The sequence below is a fragment of the Nerophis ophidion genome, linkage group LG02 (assembly GCF_033978795.1).
Source record: "Nerophis ophidion isolate RoL-2023_Sa linkage group LG02, RoL_Noph_v1.0, whole genome shotgun sequence".
NCBI lineage: Eukaryota > Metazoa > Chordata > Actinopteri > Syngnathiformes > Syngnathidae > Nerophis > Nerophis ophidion.
This window is the reverse complement of record NC_084612.1, coordinates 3,523,867-3,543,866: the sequence shown is the minus strand read 5'-3', so window position 1 is coordinate 3,543,866 and position 20,000 is coordinate 3,523,867. Positions and strand designations below refer to the sequence as shown.

At 40.3% G+C, this 20,000-nt stretch overlaps 1 protein-coding gene across 3 annotated transcripts in view; it reads right to left on the bottom strand.

The window, feature by feature from the left end:
- The window catches only part of LOC133536050 (semaphorin-7A), a 97,270-nt gene that overhangs the window by 73,030 nt on the left and 4,240 nt on the right, over positions 1-20,000 (bottom strand). For all 3 annotated transcript variants that reach the window (XM_061876252.1, XM_061876235.1, XM_061876243.1), the window contains exons 2-6: positions 15,275-15,411; positions 13,389-13,445; positions 13,216-13,314; positions 13,040-13,148; positions 10,442-10,552 (exon numbers count right to left, since the gene is read on the bottom strand). In XM_061876252.1, the coding sequence (XP_061732236.1) occupies positions 10,442-10,552; positions 13,040-13,148; positions 13,216-13,314; positions 13,389-13,445; positions 15,275-15,411 (513 nt within the window). The remainder of the gene's footprint in view (positions 1-10,441; positions 10,553-13,039; positions 13,149-13,215; positions 13,315-13,388; positions 13,446-15,274; positions 15,412-20,000) is intronic.

Below are 20,000 nucleotides of genomic sequence, written 5' to 3'. Positions count from 1 at the left end.
TTAGACCCGCTCGACATCCATTGCTTTCTTCCTCTCCAAGGTTCTCATAGTCATCATTGTCACCAATGTCCCACTGGGTGTGAGTTTTCTTTGCCCTTATGTGGGCCTACCGAGGATGTCGTAGTGGTTTGTGCAGCCCTTTGAGACACTAGTGATTTAGGGCTATATAAGTAAACATTGATTGATTGAAATAATACAAAAAAAACAAACAAACAATATTTTGTAGTCTGCATCGAACACTTCTTGCGTGTTGATGCTGTGGTACCTCTTCCTATTAACAAACACACTCTCGTCCACACTTGGAGCGATGATCCTTACATGTGTACCATCGATTGCCCCGACCACTCCAGGGAAACCAGCTACCTGCATGAATGCAGTTTGTTTCTGCTGAATTATCCGGGGTGTGGTTGGAAAGTCATTGAAATGCATGACGAGGTGAGGAGCAGTAAGGACCATTATTGTTTCCATAACATATCTGCTTACTGATGGTTGTGATGTCCCCAAATCATCAGCGTCACACACTGTCGTATTTTCCCAATGGCGAGATATCGAAGCATTGTGATTACCTTTAGTTCTGCTGTGAAAGCTCTGCTGCGTAATGTTGCTGATGAGATGACGCCCCTTATTAATTCTGTGACAAAAATAATACCCGCTCTGTCTAAACCAGGGGTGTCAAACTCAAATACAGAGTGGGAAAAAATTTAAAACCGAACAAAGCCGCGGGCCGAGGTTGAACAAATTAACCTTTTAATAGGGACCCAAACAAGTTTTGCATTGAATATTGAACAAGCAAGGCTTATATAACTTTATAGTGAAATGCAAAATCGAGTTTCAAATAATAATAATAATTAAAAAATATCAATGGCATATCAAATAAAATTTTAATAAAAATTGAATGCCTCTTTTCAGCAGTGGGGTTGAGGTGGACGGGGTTTGGTGATAGCGGGGGGTGTATATTGTAGCGTCCCGCAAGAGTTAGTGCTGCAAGGCGTTATGGGTATTTGTTCTGTTGTGTTTATGTTGTCTCACGGTGCGGATGTTCTCCCGAAATGTGTCATTCTTGTTTGGTGTGGGTTCACAGTGTGGCACATATTTGTAACAGTGTTAAAGTTGTTTATACGGCCACCCTGAGTGTGACCTGTATGGCTGTTGACCAAGTATGCATTGGATTCACTTGTGTGTGTGTGTGTGTATAAGCCCCATATATTATGTGACTGGGCCGGCACGCTCTTTGTATGGAGGAAAAGCGGACGTGGAGACAGGTTGTAGAGAACGGCAAAGGCAGTGCCTTTAAAGCCCACCCCAAATATTGTTGTCCCGGATGAAATTCGGGAGTCTCCCGGGAAAATCGGGAGGGTTGGCAAGTAAGAGTATTAGCGGTGAATGCGGTGTTACAGCGGTGGGCCAGCTCTAATGTTAATTTGATATTGCCTCAAGGGCCAAGTGAAATTACACGGCGGGCCAAATTTGGCCCACGGGCCAGAGTTTGACACCCATGGTCTAAAACAGGGGCGCTCACAATTTTTCTGCAGGCGAGCTACTTTTCAATTGACCAAGTCGAGGAGATCTACCTCATTCCTATTTATAATTTATATTTATTTATTTATGAAAGAGACATTTTTGTTAACAAGTTAATGGTGTTTAATGATAATACAAGCATGTTTAACACACATAGATTCCTTTCTTTCATGAATATAAGTTGGTGTATTTGATTCTGATGACTTGCATTGATTGGAATTAGACAGTGGTGCTGATAACGTCCGCATTTTCAAATGGAGGAAAAAAAAAAAGTCCTCCTTTCTGTCCAATACCACATGAAAGTGGTTGGATTTGGCATCTCATTTGTCCAACTTGCATACTCGTTTTTAAACACTTTGTTATGAGAGTAGCATATGTGTGTGGCCCTTTAATGTCTGGCAGCAGGTGAGTGACGTCAGTGACTGTGCGGGTGGGCAAGCAAGTGAGAAAGCGGTCGCTGAGGGCGGGGGAGAAATACATTGGCATCAAACTCCGTAGCTTGCTAGCTTGTGCACGCTAGCTTTCTGAGACTCTTATTTTGTTAGCACAGGCAGGATGAAACAGGTCTTTTATGGTGAAGACAGGAACTGTGCAGTCGGTCTTTAGAGTTTTGACAGTAGGTACGGAGTCTCTAGAAATAAAATGTGTTTCTCTGCGTCCGCCCTGTTAGTGATTTTTTTTCTTAAATATGAGCTCGCAGCAGCCAGCGTCATCTCACAAGATCCTCGGGTGCCGAGAATGTCAAACAACTGACGAAAGTGAAGTCCTGGTATGATTGATGATTGCTCATTTTTATGTCTATTTTTTAATGCCTGGCTTGAGATCGACTGACACACCCTCCGAGATCGACCAGTCGATCGCGATCGACGTAATGGGCACCCCTGCTCTAAACGATACCGTTTAATCAGCTGCTCGTTGTTCGCGCACGTCCCTCTCGCCTCAGTGCCATCCCCCACTGGCAACTCCTAACCACTTAGGACACCTCTGAAGGTCTCTTAAATATCGTGGAGAGTAGGAGTGATTCTTAGACTTAAGAAAGTTAATAAATAGCTTTTATTCTTAAGTTTGAGATTATAGGACTGCATTTCGCAAATTCTCAGGACTTAAGTGTAAAATGGCACTCTAAGACGCTTGATAAATGCGGCCCCTGATCTGCCTAATTGGAGGAGGAATGTAACCACAGAGGAGGATGACGTTTGGAAGATAGTAGGGGCGCATTCCGATGGCTATGAGATCAGGGGGGCACAATTGTCTTGAAGTATATGCCCTAAACTGCACCACCTGGGATTTACGAACACAATCTGTCCGCCACATTTGCTCTTGCCGCTCGTGATGGTGTCGCTCTCTATTAGTGTGGAAGCCGGGCACAGTTGCGGCTGAATCCAGTATCTGCTCATGGAGCCAGCTTTCCCAGAAACACATAATCCTACACTCACTGATGAGTGCTTCCAGCTCATCCATTTTGTTCATTAGGGAACGCACATTAGGGATGCAAGGTCTAATGGGGAACTGAACTTTTTTATTTTTTATTTGGCCTATCGTTCACAATCATTATGAGAGACAAGAAAACACTTAAGCCTTTTTTTTTTTTTAGGATCCTAAAGATGAAAAAAAAAAAAAACGCTTGCAAAATGCTGCTAAAAGGAGTCATTGTTGTAGCCTTCAAACTCTTCTCTAACAACTTCAAAACCCTCCATCAAAGTTGTATATACACTAGAGATGCGCGGATAGGCAATTATATCATCCGCAACCGCATCACCTAAGTCGTCATCTACCCGCCGTCCAGTCGAACCAACATTTTATCAGAACCGTACCCGCCCGCCGAAATACATCAGGAGTCGGCCACCTTTACCACTCTCAGAGCTATTTAAACCTGTTTTATAGAGTAATGAAGACCATTGGAGCCGCTAACGTTCTCGCGAATATCCAATTGGCGTTCATCCTGATGACAAGAATATGGGCGTGCTGTGATGCCATTGCCTTTGACACCTTCAACAACATGTACGAACCGATTGTTAGTCCGGCAACATGTGTGCAGCTTCCGCAATCACACGTACAAGATTGAAAGGCATACTGGGTGATACAGAGTACACTGATGGTTGTGATGTAAACAACTTTGACACTTACTAATATGCGCCATGCTGTGAAGCCACACCAAACAAGATTGACAAACACATTTCGGGAGAACATCCTCACAGTAACACAACATAAACGCAACACAACAAATACCCATAATCCTTTGTATCCGTGACACTTCCTGAATATATGTTACACCCCCGCGCCCCCAACCCCGCCCACCTTACCGACGCACGGGAGGGTGGGGGTGGGGGGGTGGTGGGGTTTGCTGCTAGCGGGGTGTATAAAATAGTCAGGATGTGTCACGGATACAAAGTATTCGGGGTATTTGTTGTGTTGCGTTTATGTTGTTACTGTGAGGATGTTCTCCCGAAATGTGTTTGTCAATCTTGTTTGGTGTGGCTTCACAGCGTGGCGCATATTACTAAGAGTGTTAAAATTGTTTATATCACAACCATTAGTGTACTCTGTGTCACCCAGTATGCCTTGCAGTCGTGTGCTTGTTGCAGTGGAAGCCACACACAACATGATGCTGGACTGACAAGCAGATCATACATGTTGTAGGCGACAAAGCCAATGGCTTCATAGCACACTCTAATACTTATTATCTGGGTGACTGCTGGCAGTCATTCTAGAGAATAATAGCGTCTCCTATTGTCTTATTGCTTTGTGACACGGGTCTTAAATGGCTCTTTGAATGGCAAAAGATACCGATCCCAGAACCATGTATATCAAATATTTCCGGATGGTTCACCCGCCACTCGCCCGAATCTAATTAAAATCTATTTTTTCGTCATGTCACCCGCCCGACCCGCGGTTTTCTCCGCGGACTTCGCGGATGAGACCGCAAACCGCGCATCTCTAATATACACACTGAAAGTATATGTATATTATGTATTAACAGACACGTTCATAACAATGTGTAGTATGTTTAATATTTACCGAAATATGGTCATTTTATGCATTACCGGAACTTCTTTATTAGCGCATTTATTTCCGTTTCCATTGCAACGCACTTCAGACTTCCGGCAAAAAATGTGTGTTCCTACTTCCGGAAACAAACGTGTATGTTCCAATCACGGCAGACTTGGCAACATACAATGAAGACGACTACTTTTGGACAAATGAGGATTCACAACCTTATCTTTTTGAAGCTGAATATACAGAGGATGAACTGCTGCTTATTGAAGCGAGCACGAAGAGAGGGTAAAACGGAGCAGACGAAAACCGAGAGAGTGAGGTCGGCGTGACTTGTGGGTACAAATATGAAACTTGCAGCCAAGCTGTAGCTGCTGACAGAAGCACATTGTATATATGTTATATACTTTCATAGTTGGTTAGAATAAATAAATACAATGTATAAATGTAAAGTTCATATTTACATATGTGAAAAAAAAAATATTTTCTTTGCTAATTTCATGCAAGTATATGTTAACTTTAATTTTGTTACAAAACCCTTGTAAATTGGAGAGGAACATATTTTTTGTTCCGGTTTGGTCACAATATGGAATAAGGGAAGCAGCATGACACTTAAGATGTGACTTTAAGGTTTTACTACTTACGTATAAAATACTACACGGTCTAGCTCCAGCCTATCTTGCCGATTGTATTGTACCGTATGTCCCGGCAAGAAATCTGCGTTCAAAAGACTCCGGCTTATTAGTGATTCCTAGAGCTCAAAAAAAGTCTGCGGGCTATAGAGCGTTTTCCGTTCGGGCTCCAGTACTCTGGAATGCCCTCCCGGTAACAGTTCGAGATGCTACCTCAGTAGAAGCATTTAAGTCTCATCTTAAAACTCATCTGTATACTCTAGCCTTTAAATAGACCTCCTTTTTAGACCAGTTGATCTGCCGCTTCTTTTCTTTCTCCTATGTCCCCCCCTCCCTTGTGGAGGGGGTCCGGTCCGATGACCATGGATGAAGTACTGACTGTCCAGAGTCGAGACCCAGGATGGACCGCTCGTCGGGACCCAGGATGGACCGCTCGCCTGTATCGGTTGGGGACATCTCTACGCTGCTGATCCGCTTGAGATGGTTTCCTGTGGACGGGACTCTCACTGCTGTCTTGGAGCCACTATGGATTGAACTTTCACAGTATCATGTTAGACCCGCTCGACATCCATTGCTTTCGGTCCCCTAGAGGGGGGGGGTTGCCCACATCTGAGGTCCTCTCCAAGGTTTCTCATAGTCAGCATTGTCGCTGGCGTCCCACTGAATGTGAATTCTCCCTGCCCACTGGGTGTGAGTTTTCCTTGCCCTTTTGTGGGTTCTTCCGAGGATGTTGTAGTCGTAATGATTTGTGCAGTCCTTTGAGACATTTGTGATTTGGGGCTATATAAATAAACATTGATTGATTGACACAGCAAGCATTTTGATGGAAGAGGTTAATAGAGTTCAGGCTTCAAAAGAAACTTTATTCTTTTGTGAGGCCAATGAGGTATGATTCCTTCTGATAATGTATGTGAAAGCAATGTGTTTTCTTTTATTTGATGTCAGACGAATTGTAAGTTCTGTTTTTCTTATTTATTAGTTCTGACGGCGTTATTTTGGCATCGTTGTTAACGAGAAAAAGGCGTGGCTGAAATAAATGTCTGTGTGAGAAAAACGAACAACTTGAGCCTTGACTAAGACCTCGGAGGGAGTAACACAAGCTATTAAGACATATATGGCGTGCGTACATAAAGTGAACTTGAAAAAAACGTCCTCGTCCAGCTGGACCAAACAGGAGTAAGTCTCGAGTAAGTAAATATAATATTGAATGCATGCAGAACATCATGCTTGTTATTACAACTACATAAGCTGGTGAGCTTTACAGATACTAATATGAGTGTTCATGTTTTTCAGTCAGTATAAATTGGTGTCCTATCGAATTGTCTTGTGCATTATGAACTTAAGCGCGTTTCGTGCTGACGCAGAAGCCAGCTTATCTCTTGCCGTAGCGAGCTTACAGCTTATACCATATTTTGCCATCCCAAGACAATGTCTTACAATACGGCTTATTAGTGATTCCCAAAGCCCAAAAAAAGTCTGCGGGCTATAGAGCTTTTTCATTTCGGGCTCCAGTACTCTGGAATGCCCTCCCGGTAAAAGTTCGAGATGCCACCACAGTAGAAGCATTTAAGTCTCACCTTAAAACTCATTTGTATACTCTAGCCTTTAAATAGACTCCCTTTTTAGACCAGTTGATCTGCCGTTTCTTTTCTTTTTCTCCTATGTCCCACTCTCCCTTGTGGAGGGGGTCCGGTCCGATCCGGTGGCCATGTACTGCTTGCCTGTGTATCGGCTGGGGACATCTCTGCGCTGCTGATCCGCCTCCGCTTGGGATGGTTTCCTGCTGGCTCCGCTGTGAACGGGACTCTCGCTGCTGTGTTGGATCCGCTTTGGACTGGACTCTTGCGACTGTGTTGGATCCATTATGGATTGAACTTTCACAGTATCATGTTAGACCCGCTCGACATCCATTGCTTTCCTCCTCTCTAAGGTTCTCATAGTCATCATTGTCACCGACGTCCCACTGGGTCATTATTGTCACCGATGTCCCACTGGGTGTGAGTTTTCCTTGCCCTTATGTGGGCCTACCGAGGATGTCGTAGTGGTTTGTGCAGTCCTTTGAGACACTAGTGATTTAGGGCTATATAAGTAAACATTGATTGATTGATTGATAGAAAAAAAGTTCCTCGGTGTTCGCTCTTACAATAACAATGTTGCTACAGCTTGGTTATTATACAGGTTACAGATCATAAATGAAGTATTGCTGGCTGTTTATAAAGTGATTGAGAGTCAAAATGGATTGATCCCATTAGCTGCATTGTCAGCCACCAACAATGAGCTGATTTTGACAAAGTAGAATGCCCAAAAATATATATTTTGCCTGTATGCATCTCATAAGGACTTTGAACGATAGGCAGAATAAAAAAAATAAAAAAAAAGTGCAGTTCTCCTTTAAATCTTCTGTCCAAACAAGGTCTAAAACCTTTCGCCTCCTTCAGAGTTCCTCCTGTATTATGTATTTTAATCCAGTCGAACAACTTGACTTTTTAAGGACGATGAGTTGATCTTTTTGTGTAGATGACTGTTGGAGTGGTGACATAATGACAAGCACAAACCATAGAATTCAGAAGTGTCCAATCACCATAACTCTGATCGCAACAGCTTCAGTGCAGCTTTAAAAAAAAAACACTGGAGATAAACTCTAGAGCAGGGGTGCCCATTACGTCGATCGCAATTGACTGGTCGATCTCGGAGGGTGTGTCAGTCGATCTCAAGCCAGGCATTAAAAAATAGACATAAAAATGAGCAATCATCAATCATACCAAGACTTCACTTTCGTCAGTTGTTTGACATTCTCGGCACCCGAGGATCTTGTGAGATGACGCTGGCTGCTGCGAGCTCATATTTAAGAAAAAAATCACTAACAGGGCGGACGCAGAGAAACACATTTTATTTCTAGAGACTCCGTACCTACTGTCAAAACTCTAAAGACCGACTGCACAGTTCCTGTCTTCACCATAAAAGACCTGTTTCATCCTGCCTGTGCTAACAAAATAAGAGTCTCAGAAAGCTAGCGTGCACAAGCTAGCAAGCTACGGAGTTTGATGCCAATATATTTCTCCCCCGCCCTCAGCGACCGCTTTCTCACTTGCTTGCCCACCCGCACACTCACTGACGTCACTCACCTGCTGCCAGACATTAAAGGGCCACACACATATGCTACTCTCATAACAAAGTGTTTAAAAACGAGTATGCAAGTTGGACAAATGAGATGCCAGATCCAACCACTTTCATGTGGTATTGGACAGAAAGGAGGACTTTTTTTTTTCCTCCATTTGAAAATGCGGACGTTATCAGCACCACTGTCTAATTCCAATCAATGCAAGTCATCAGAATCAAATACACCAACTTATATTCTTGTCTTCATGAAAGAATGGAATCTATGTGTGTTAAACATGCTTGTATTATCATTAAACACCATTAACTTGTTAACAAAAATGTCTCTTTCATAAATAAATAAATATAAATCATAAATAGGAATGAGGTAGATCTCCTCGACTTGGTCAATTGAAAAGTAGCTCGCCTGCAGAAAAAGTCTGAGCGCCCCTGCTCTAGAATGATCAGTGGCATAGTGGTTAGAGTGTCCGCCCTGAGATCGGTACACCAAAGACTATAAAAATTGGAGGCATTACCTCTGAGCTTGGCACCCAGCATGAAGGGTTGGAATTGGGGGTTAAATCACCTAAAATGATTGCCGGGAGCGGGCACCGCTGCTGCTCACTGCTCCCCTCACCTAGTGTGTGTGTGTGTGAGACTTTCTTTTCTTTAGAAAAGTCTCACTGCAAATGACATCTGTCAGCCATCTAAAATCAGATTTGACTATGAAGATCTGAAGATCTTAAGTCAAAGACAGCTCAGCTGTATATGTCCTAATACGTTTTTAAGGACCTACAGCAAAAATGTTAGTCAAAGAGCCTCTATAAAAGACGGGAGTGTGTTGCTGTTTTAAAAAAGACCTACTGCAAGAACTATAGTCAAAATGAATACTGCAAAATCCTATATCTAACCTACTTACATTTTACAACTTCATCAAATAATATGAAAGCAGGCATTAATCATAAAAAATATTAACACAGACCTTAGGCTGATTAGAAAAATAAGTACTAACTAAATATACAGCATTAAAAGGGACGAAATATCTAATGAAATAGGGTTACATACAACTATGTGATGCTAAAATAATAAACTGTCAATGAAATTAAGGTGCAAATGAAAATACAGTTTCACCACTTTAGTCATAATTTTCACGCTTAAGAAACGTGTGTTTGTTTGATATTGTCATGACTGCACACGTGGTGGAAAGGTGTATACATTTTTTTGAAGGCCCAACAATGGGCCCAGTTTCCATCCATCCATCCATTTTCTACTGCTTATTCCCTTTTGGGGTCACTGGGGGCGCTGGCGCCTATCTCAGCTACAATCGGGCGGAAGGCGGGGTACACTCTGGACAAGTCGCCACCTCATCGCAGGGCCAACACAGATAGACAACATTCACACTCACATTCACACACTGGGGCCAATTTAGTGTTGCCAATCAACCTATCCCCATTAAGAAACACTGCTCTACAGTATATGACAGGGATACACAGCTGTTTACGGACCTGCTGCAAAAACCCAAGTCAAAGATGTGTTCTATTTTGGTTTCATCTGACCACATGACATTCTCCCACTCCTCTTCTGTATCATCCATGTATCCATTTTGGTATAAACTCAACTCGTCGTGTTTGGAGGAAGAAGAATACTGAGTTGCATCCCAAGAACACCATATCTACTGTGAAGCATGGGGGTGGAAACATCATGTTTTGGGGCTGTTTTTCTGCTAAGGGGACAGGACGATTGATCCGTGTTAAGGAAAGAATGAATGGGGCCATGTATCGAGAGATTTTGAGCCAAAACCTCCTTCGATCAGTGAGAGCTTTGAATGGTTGACCAAATACTTATTTTCCACCATCATTTACAAATACTTTAAAATTCCTACAATGTGAATTACTGGATTTTTTTTTTCACATTCTGTCTCTCACAGTTGAAGTGTACCTATGATGAAAATTACAGACCTCTGTCATCATTTTAAGTGGGAGAACTTGCACAATCGGTGGCTGACTAAATACTTTTTGCCTCACTGTATATCCGACAATTGCTGTTTTTTAAGAATCTACTGCCAAAGTCAAAGATCTTTTATAGACAGGAGCGTGCTGCTGTTTCATTGATTTATGTTCCAAAGCCTTGAACTGTTCGCCCAAGTGCTCATAATGTGAAGTGGTCATAATGGAGTGTCGTCTAACTTTATTGAGTCATACCTTTATCGTGGTTTGCAGGTCCAACTCTGTTTTTGCCAAACTTGTGGATGCCTACGTAGTCCCTGGAGCCCGAGTACGTGATATAGAGTGAGGAGGAACCATTTGTCGATTCTGGGAGGGGGAGAAGAATGCAAAAGGAAGTACAATGTTTTGGTTCGCAGCACTAAACAGTTAAACATTCTACTTCCTATTTTGCTCACCAGGGATCCAACAGACCATTAGCGCACTGTGCTTTGTACTTCAGTCCATTACCATACTGTACTTTGTATTCCAGTCCATTACTACAGTGGTTCTCAACCTTTTTTCAGTGAAGATTTTTTTAATTCAAGTACCCCCTAATCAGAGCAAAGCATTTTTGGTTGGACAAAAAAAGAGATAAAGAAGTAAAATACAGCACTACGTCATCAGTTTCTGATTTATTAAATTGTTTAACAGTGCAAAATATTGTCCATTTGTAGTGGTCTTTCTTGAACTATTTGGGAAATAAAGATTTAAAAATAACTAAAAACTTGTTGAAAAATAAACAAGTGATTCAACTATAAATAAAGATTTCTACACATAGAAGTAATCATCAACTTAAAGTGCCCTCTTTGGGGATTGTAATAGAGATCTATCTGGATTCATGAACTTAATTCTAAACATATCTTCACAAAAAAAGAAACCTTTAACATCAATATTTATGGAACATGTCCACAAAAAATCGAGCTGTCAACACTGAATATTGCATTGTTGCATTTCTTTTCACAGTTTATGAACTTACATTCATATTTTATTTAAGTTTTATTCAATAAACATATTTACAAAGGATTTTTGAATTGTTGCTATTTTTTAGAATATTTAAAAAAAATCTCACGTACCCCTTGGCATACCATCAAGTACCCCCAGGGGTACGCGTACCCCCATTTGAGAACCACTGCATTACTATACTGTATTTTATACTCCAGTCCAGAGGTGATCAAACTTTTACCACTGGAGGGCCACTGACTGACAAATCAAACAATGCGGGGGCCATTTGGGTAGTTTTCACCTTTAAAACCAGTACATATACTTTTTTTTTTTTTTTACTAGAAAATGCAGTTTCGGTAGAAATTTCATTTGAATGCTAAAATCCAATCAAATCAACTACACTTTATTTATAAAGCACATTTAAAATGTACCACAGTGGTAGCTAAAGTGCTGTACACTAGGCAGGTTAAAGATAACACAAGAAAAATGAGCAAACACAACACAACACAAACAGAGCGTGATTAAAAAAAATAAAGAATAAAAACATAGAAACAGCTTCACAGCAGGTACATTATCGGACGCCATAGCAGAAAGCCAAAGGCAAACTGAAATGATGCCAGTTAGCACACTGGCCAGAAAGCACCACGGTCAACCAAAAATATCATCACAATGAGTACAGAAAAAAAAAAAAAGCTAGCATGCAAATAGGATAAGGCTAACATGCTAAAAATAGCCTCCCCCAGCTCTACTGAACAATAGAGGCAGACTGCTAGTCAGCCACCGATTGTGCAAGTTCTCCCACTTAAAATGAGGACACAGGTCTGTAATTTTTATCATAGGTACACTTCAACTGTGAGAGACAAAATGTGAAAGAAAAATCCAGGAATTCACATTGTAGGAATTTTAAAGAATTTATTTGTAAATTACGGTGGAAAATAAGTATTTGGTCAACCATTCAAAGCTCTCACTGATGGAAGGAGGTTTTGGCTCCAAATCTCACGATACATGGCTCCATTCATTCTTTCCTTAACACGGATCAATCGTCCTGTCCCCTTAGCAGAAAAACAGCCCAAAAGCTTGATGTTTCCACCCCCATACTTCACAGTAGGTGTGGTGTTCTTGGAATGCAACTCAGTATTCTTCTTCCTCCAAACACGACGAGTTGAGTTTATACCAAAAAGTTCTATTTTGGTTTCATCTGACCACATGACATTCTCCCAATCCTCTGCTGTATCATCCATGTATCCAGTTTGGTATAAACTCAACTTGTCGTGTTTGGAGGAAGAAGAATACTGAGTTGCATCGCAAGAACACCACACCTACTGTGAAGCATGGGGGTGGAAATATCATGATTTGGGGCTGTTTTTCTGCTAAGGGGACAGGACGATTGATCCGTGTTAAGGAAAGAATGAATGGGGCCATGTATCCTGAGATTTTGAGCCAAAACCTCCTTCCATCAGTGAGAGCTTTGAATGGTTGAGCAAATACTTATTTTCCACCATAATTTACAAATAAATTCTTTAAAATTCCTACATTGTGAATTACTGGATTTTTTTTTTTCACATTCTGTCTCTCACAGTTGAAGTGTACCTATGATGGAAATTACAGACCTCTGTCATCATTTTAAGTGGGAGAACTTGCACAATCGGTGGCTGACTAAATACTTTTTTGCCCCACTGTATTTCACCGGGAAGCCTTCCCAAACCAGGAAACTAACAACAGACCAGGGTTTTCAAGTTCTGGTTTCTCCTAAGCACCACCACTAGCCATGGCTCCAGCTCCACAAAACCGTTATACTTCCTGTCATGCAGGGGAGTCGGTATTGTACCGATCTGTACCGTTACGTCCCTCATTCTGTAGAAGAAAGCTTACCAACCAGAGTGGAATGTTCACCGTCCTTCACAATAAAGCTCCTGATGGTTCCTCGTATGCTCTGTAGGTCGCCAGCGGGTTTGCATGTGGGAGAATCCTCCAAAGGGTTCTAGAAACAAACATCAGTGTTTTTAGAACTGAACCATTGTCCTCCATGGTTGTGCTCAGCGTCTCACGGTGTCGCAGCAAACCGTCTCCAGGCCGTCGGTCCCGCACAAAACCAACCGGCCGCCGTTCTCCCTCTTGAGCGCCACGACGACCTCATAGCCACAATCCTAAAACAGGACACATCAGGAAGTGACGACCGATTCGGAAGTAATCGAGGAGATTTGTTTAGTTTACGACTCACGCTTGGCGATGTTTCGGAGTCGCCGCAGTCGGCCCACACCAACTTCCTTTCCACGGTCTGCAATAGGTACATGACCATAGTTGGTAACTTAAAAAAGGTACAGTCACGCTGAGTTCTGTTTAAACCAGGGGTGTCTAAAGTGCAATGTTGACTAACAACACAAAGTTGTGCAGGCCGTTTAGTTTTTTTAACTGTCAATACTCCAAAAATTATAACGAATAAATATCAATGTTGTTATAAATTATTAACCTATTCAAGGATCCACTTAATTCACATCAAATATTCCACTTTGAAATATTTTGGAGGGGAAATGTTGCATATTTTGTGTGTTTGCCAAATAAATAAAAAAGTGTTCTTTGACTAAGAGCATGAAACACCAAACAAAACAAAAATAATAAAAACTTACAATCAACAAATGGGTCTGAAGTTCAGCTGGATATTTACAGTAAGTGTTTAAAAAAAAAAAGAACGATTTTTAACACTTTTATGTTTTTATGAATTATTAACCTATTTAAGGCTCCAATTACTTTACATCCAAAATTCCATTGTAAACATTGTGGGGGGGGGTTAAATATTCCTTATCTTGTGTGTTTTCCATATAAACAAAAAGGGCATAAAATGGAAAAAAATGTATATATATATATTTACGTTATAGACACAAAGGTAAGCATTGAATTTATATATATATATATATATATATATATATATATATATATACACACTGTATATATATATATAAACATACATACATATACATGCACATAAATATAATAAAATAAATTTATAAAGACAAACAAACACACACACACACACACATACATATATATATATATATTTATATATATACATACATAGATACAGTGGGGCAAAAAAAATATTTAGTCAGCCACCGATTGTGCAAGTTCTCCCACTTAAAATGACGACAGGGGTCTGTAATTTTCATTATAGGTACACTTCAACTGTGAGAGACAGAAATCCAGGAAAGAAATATCCAGTAATTCACACTGTAGGAATTTTAAATAATTTATTTGTAAATTATGGTGGAAAACAAGTATTTGGTCAACCATTCAAAGCTCTCACTGATGGAAGGAGGTTTTGGCTCAAAATCTCACGATACATGGCCCCATTCATTCTTTCCTTAACACGGATCAATCGTCCTGTCCCCTTAGCAGAAAAACAGCCCCAAAGCATGATGTTTCCACCCCCATGCTTCACAGTAGGTGCGGTGTTCTTGGGATGCAACTCAGTATTCTTCTTCCTCCAAAAACAACGAGTTGAGTTTATACCAAAATGGATACATGGATGATACAGCAGAGGATTGGGAGAATGTCATGTGGTCAGATGAAACCAAAATAGAACTTGAATAGGGCCATGTATCTTGAGATTTTGAGCCAAAACCTCCTTCCATCAGTGAGAGCTTTGAATGGTTGACCAAATACTTATTTTCCACCATAATTTACAAATAAATTATTTAAAATTCCTACAATGTGAATTCCTGGATTTTTTTTTCACATTCTGTCTCTCACAGTTGAAGTGTACCTATGATGAAAATTACAGACCTCTGTCATCATTTTAAGTGGCAGAACTTGCACAATCGGTGGCTGACTAAATACTTTTTTGCCCCATATTTATATATATATATATATATATATATATATATATATATATATATATATATATATATATATATATTTTTTTTTTTTTTTTTTTCTTTTAATGTTATGACTGAGACCCGTGCGAACTCCGAGACAAAACTGAAAGGAGCCCTAAAGGGGAAAAGATATATATTATTATTATAATGGTTTTGAAAATGAGAAATGTCCAAATGGCCCACGAAAAAGGTTCGCCACACTTTTTTTAAACAAACCAAATTTTTATTTGTTTACCTTGGGAGGATTTTGGAAGTGGACGGAAAGCAGATGTCGTTTTCCAACAGCTGTGAGTGTGTCCGGCTCTTGTCCCAGAAGTATCTGTACAAGCGGATGTTGGGCAGCAGGTAACGTTACACTTTGTAACGAAGTCTCTGTGAGGAAATCATTAAGATTTAACAACAGCATGATTTTTATCATGAGTTTTCAATCCATCATGACTGGAATGTTGTGCTGTGCTTTTGTAACTTTGCTGCCCCTTGGCCAGGACTCCCTTGAAAGATAGCTTTTTCATCTCGATGGGATTTTTTTTCCTTTTTAAAAAAGAAATACATACAGTCGTGGTCAAAAGTGTACATACGCTTGTAAAGTACATAATGTCATGACTGTCTTGAGTTTCAAATTATTTCTACAACTCCTTTTTTTTTTTGTGATAGAGTGATTGGAGCACATACTTGTTTGTCACAAAAAACATTCATGAAGTTTGTTTTTTATGAATTTTTTTATGTGTCTACTGAAAATGTGACCAAATGTGCTGGGTCAAAAGTATACATACAACAATGTTAATATTTGGTTACATGTCCCTTGGCAAGTTTTACTGAAATAAGGCGCTTTTGGTAGCCATCCACAAGCTTCTGGTTGAATTTTTGACCACTCCTCTTGACAAAATTGGTGCAGTTCAGCTAAATTTCATTGTTTTCTTACATGGACTTGTTTTTTTCAGCATTGTCCACATGTTCTCATGGGGGTTTAAGTCAGTACTTTGGGAAGGCAATTCTAAAACCTTAAGGTTATGACATATAAGTACCAAAAAAATCCAAACTTTAGTAAAGGTTCCAAGATTTTATTTTGAAATAGTTAATTTTAGGAATTATATAAATTTTGCACTGGAAATGAACTAAACCAGGTACTTCTCAAACAATCCTTTTGGTGAACAGCTACTGTACAGTCAATAGTGAGTTGTAAAAAGTTGATATCAACTTGAATTTTACTCCGTATCAGATTGGAAATAAAATCAGTGATATCGCACACCCCTCACCTTCCAGGGTACGATCAAGGGTAATGGGTCAAATGCAGAGAATAATTTTGCCACACCTAGTGTGTGTGTAACAATCATTGGCACTTTAACATAACTTAAACCACAACATTGTGAGCACATCCAATAATGATAAGCAGATCATTTTTGTCACGAAAAACAAACCATGTTAAACCCAGATTCCGATCTAACAAAGTTCTTAACTCATTATCTTTCTATGCACTCCCAACAGGTGTAAAAGTAAGTGCACCTTCATATTCCTTCAAAACCGCTCTAAAACAACACCTCCAGGCAACTTCAACCATTTACTAATACCCTCCTCCATTCACATCCCATCTTTCCGGATTAAAAATAACCTAATTTAAATAATTAAATGATAAATGGGTTGTACTTGTATAGCGCTTTTCTACCTTCAAGGTACTCAAAGCGCTTTGACACTACTTCCACATTTACCCATTCACACACACATTCACACACTGATGGAGGGAGCTGCCATGCAAGGCGCCAACCAGCACCCATCAGGAGCAAGAGTGAAGTGTCTTGCTCAGGACACAACGGACGTGGCGAGGTTGGTTCTAGGTGGGATTTGAACATGTCACCCTCGGGCTGCGCACGGCCACTCTCCCACTGCGCCACGCCGTCCCTTAATCAAATAATCAAATTTACTTCTAATGTATTTACTTGCTCTTATGCTATCTGAAGTCTCTATGTTCTCTGCTCACTGTAAATATCCTACCAAGTAAGACCTACATGATGCAATTGTTGATGACTGAAGTACTGATATCAACCAAAGCTACTCATCCCACCACCCGGATTGTAAATAATGTAAATAATTCCATTTATATATTATGATGATTAACCTGTATGATGACTGTATAAAGCTGATAGTATATATTTGTACCATGAATTGATTAACGTGGACCCCGACTTAAACAAGTTGAAAAACTTATTCGGGTGTTAACATTCAGTGGTCAATTGTACGGAATATGTACTGAACTGTGCAATTTACTAATAAAAGTATCAATCAATCAATGATATGAAATGTCCATATTGTTACATCCCAAACATAATCATACAGTTTGCCTTTTTAAACAAAAACACATTTAACATGTGAAAAAAAAGTTTCAGAGCACAATATTAAGAGGAAGAATGTCAAGAACAATAAAAAAATGTGAAGTGAATTATATTAAATAGCATTTTTCTCTAGTGACTCAAAGCGCTTTACATAGTGAAACCCAATATCTAAGTTACATTTAAAGCAGTGTGGGTGGCACTGGGAGCAGGTGGGTAAAGTGTCTGGCCCAAGGACACAACGGTAGTAACTAGGATGGCGGAAGCGGGGATCAAACCTGGAATCCTCAAGTTGCTTACACGGCCGCTGTACCATCCGAGCTATACCGCTATAAAATAACTTCTAAAGATAAATAAAATTATATTGAATAAATGTTGATCTTTTTCCGTTTTAATGTGTAAAGGTTTTTAGACTGCTTATTATTGGTAACGACAAAACAGGTGTTTCTAACGGGAAAGTCATGTTAGCATTTAGGATAGCAAGGAATTAGCATGCTAGCTGCTTAAAAACATGTATAAAAGTAATTTATGGCTACATTATTTTATTCATTACTTATCTTTTAAATAATTTTTACTACAAAATATTTTCCCAACATTGTCTGGCCATGTTAATCAAAATTAAATGATTAAAATCATTACATTTAGTGAAAAGCTGTTACGTATTAATTCCTAACTTAAACAAAAACAAATGTTTAAAAAATGTTTTATGGAAATATTTGTCAGTTTTGTTTGATACAAATTTAATGGAAGAAAAATAAAATAAACTATTTCCCAAAATTACCCAGAAATTTGTAGAAATGTGTAATTTCAAGAATTATATCAATATTGCACTGAAAATGAACTAAACCAAGTACGTATCGAAGCAGCCGATACCGACCTGAATTCTACCCTGTATCAGATCGGAAAGAAAATGAGCACATTCAGCACATTACCCAGATAACAATAACTTTGATCATTTTCGGCACAAAAGCCATGATAAGACTTATTTTTATATTTATTTTTTCATTTTTTCTTAATCAGTCCAACCAAGAAAGTTATACAATCCCTTGTAATGTCACATGTTGACTACTTGCCAGCAATCTGGTCACAAGCATCCAAACAGGAACTAAATAAAATCCAGTTAACCCAAAACAGCCGCGAGACTAGCTCTCCATTGTTCATTGAGGACCGGCATTGAGATAATGCACAATGAGTTGTCATGGATGAGAGTTGGTGAAAGACTAGCTTGTAGTTTGATTCTATTTTTTTTTTTTTAAACATCTATACATACCATAGACCTGCTTATCTGTAGCTGTTGCTTGTTAGTGACAGTCACAACTTCGGTACCAGGCTAGCCTTAAGAGGTGCTCTCACCCATCTTAAACCTAAAGCTGATGTTTTGAAAAAAAACAAACAGTTATGTAAAGGGAAATCACTTACAGGAATCGACTTCCACAATATTTGCTATCAATCACCAGCAGAGTGGGTTTTAACAATAGACAGAGGAGAAGTATTGCGGAAAGAGATTATTCTAGAGATTGTACCTAATGTCATGACTGGTTCATTTATCTTCTTTTGACTTATTTTTTGCCTAAATTAATTCTTGTTTCTGGTTATCTTTTTTATATTGATATTATCTTGATTTTGTATGTACTTTGGCATATTTGCTGCATCGAGCCCACTCACACCTGGATAAGGGAAATGGCACTGTGAGGATCCTGTTCCTGGACTTCTCGAGTGCCTTTAATACCATCCAGCCCCGCCTCCTTCAGGACAAGCTCTACAAAATGCAAGTGGACCCCTGCCTGGTTGCCTGGATTTCGAACTACCTCACCGACAGGCCACAGTACGTCAGACTGAAGGACATCACGTCTGACACTGTGATCAGCAGCACCGGTGCACCGCAGGGAATGGTGCTGGCCCCTCCTCTCTTCATCCTGTACACCGCTGACTTCTGCTACAACTCAGAGCTGTGTCACATCCAGAAGTACGCGGATGACACAGCCATCGTCGGGTGCATCAGGGACGGCAGAGAGGAGGAGTTTCGGAACCTGGTGAGGGACTTTGTTGTCTGGTGCCACACGAATCTCTTGCAGCTCAATCCGTCAAAGACCAAGGAGCTGGTCATTGACTTTGGGAGGTCGAGTCCACGGTCACAACCTATTGTGATCGAGGGAGTTGAGGTACAGACCGTGGACTCATTCAAGTACCTCGGGGTTTGGGTGGACAATAAGCTGGACTGGACTGTTAACACGGACCACCAGTACAAGAAAGGACAGAGCAGGCTGTACTTCCTCAGGAGACTGCACTCATTCAACATTTGTAGAAAACTCCTGTGGATGTACTACCAGTCTGTGGTTGCCAGTGTTCTGTTCTACATGGTAGTGTGCTGGGGGGGCAGTACATCTAAGAAGGACAGCTCCAGACTTGAGAAACTGATCAGGCGGGCCGGTTCTACAATCGGAATGAAACTGGACTCACTGGCGACGGTGGCAGAGAAGAGGACTGTGGACAAACTAGTGAGCATCCTGGATGATGCCAGTCACCCTCTGCATAGCATTATCAGTGGCCAAAGGAGCCTGTTCAGTTCTAGACTGCTTCATCCCAAGTGCAGGACTAATAGACTCAAGAACTCCTTTGTCCCACACGCCATTAGAC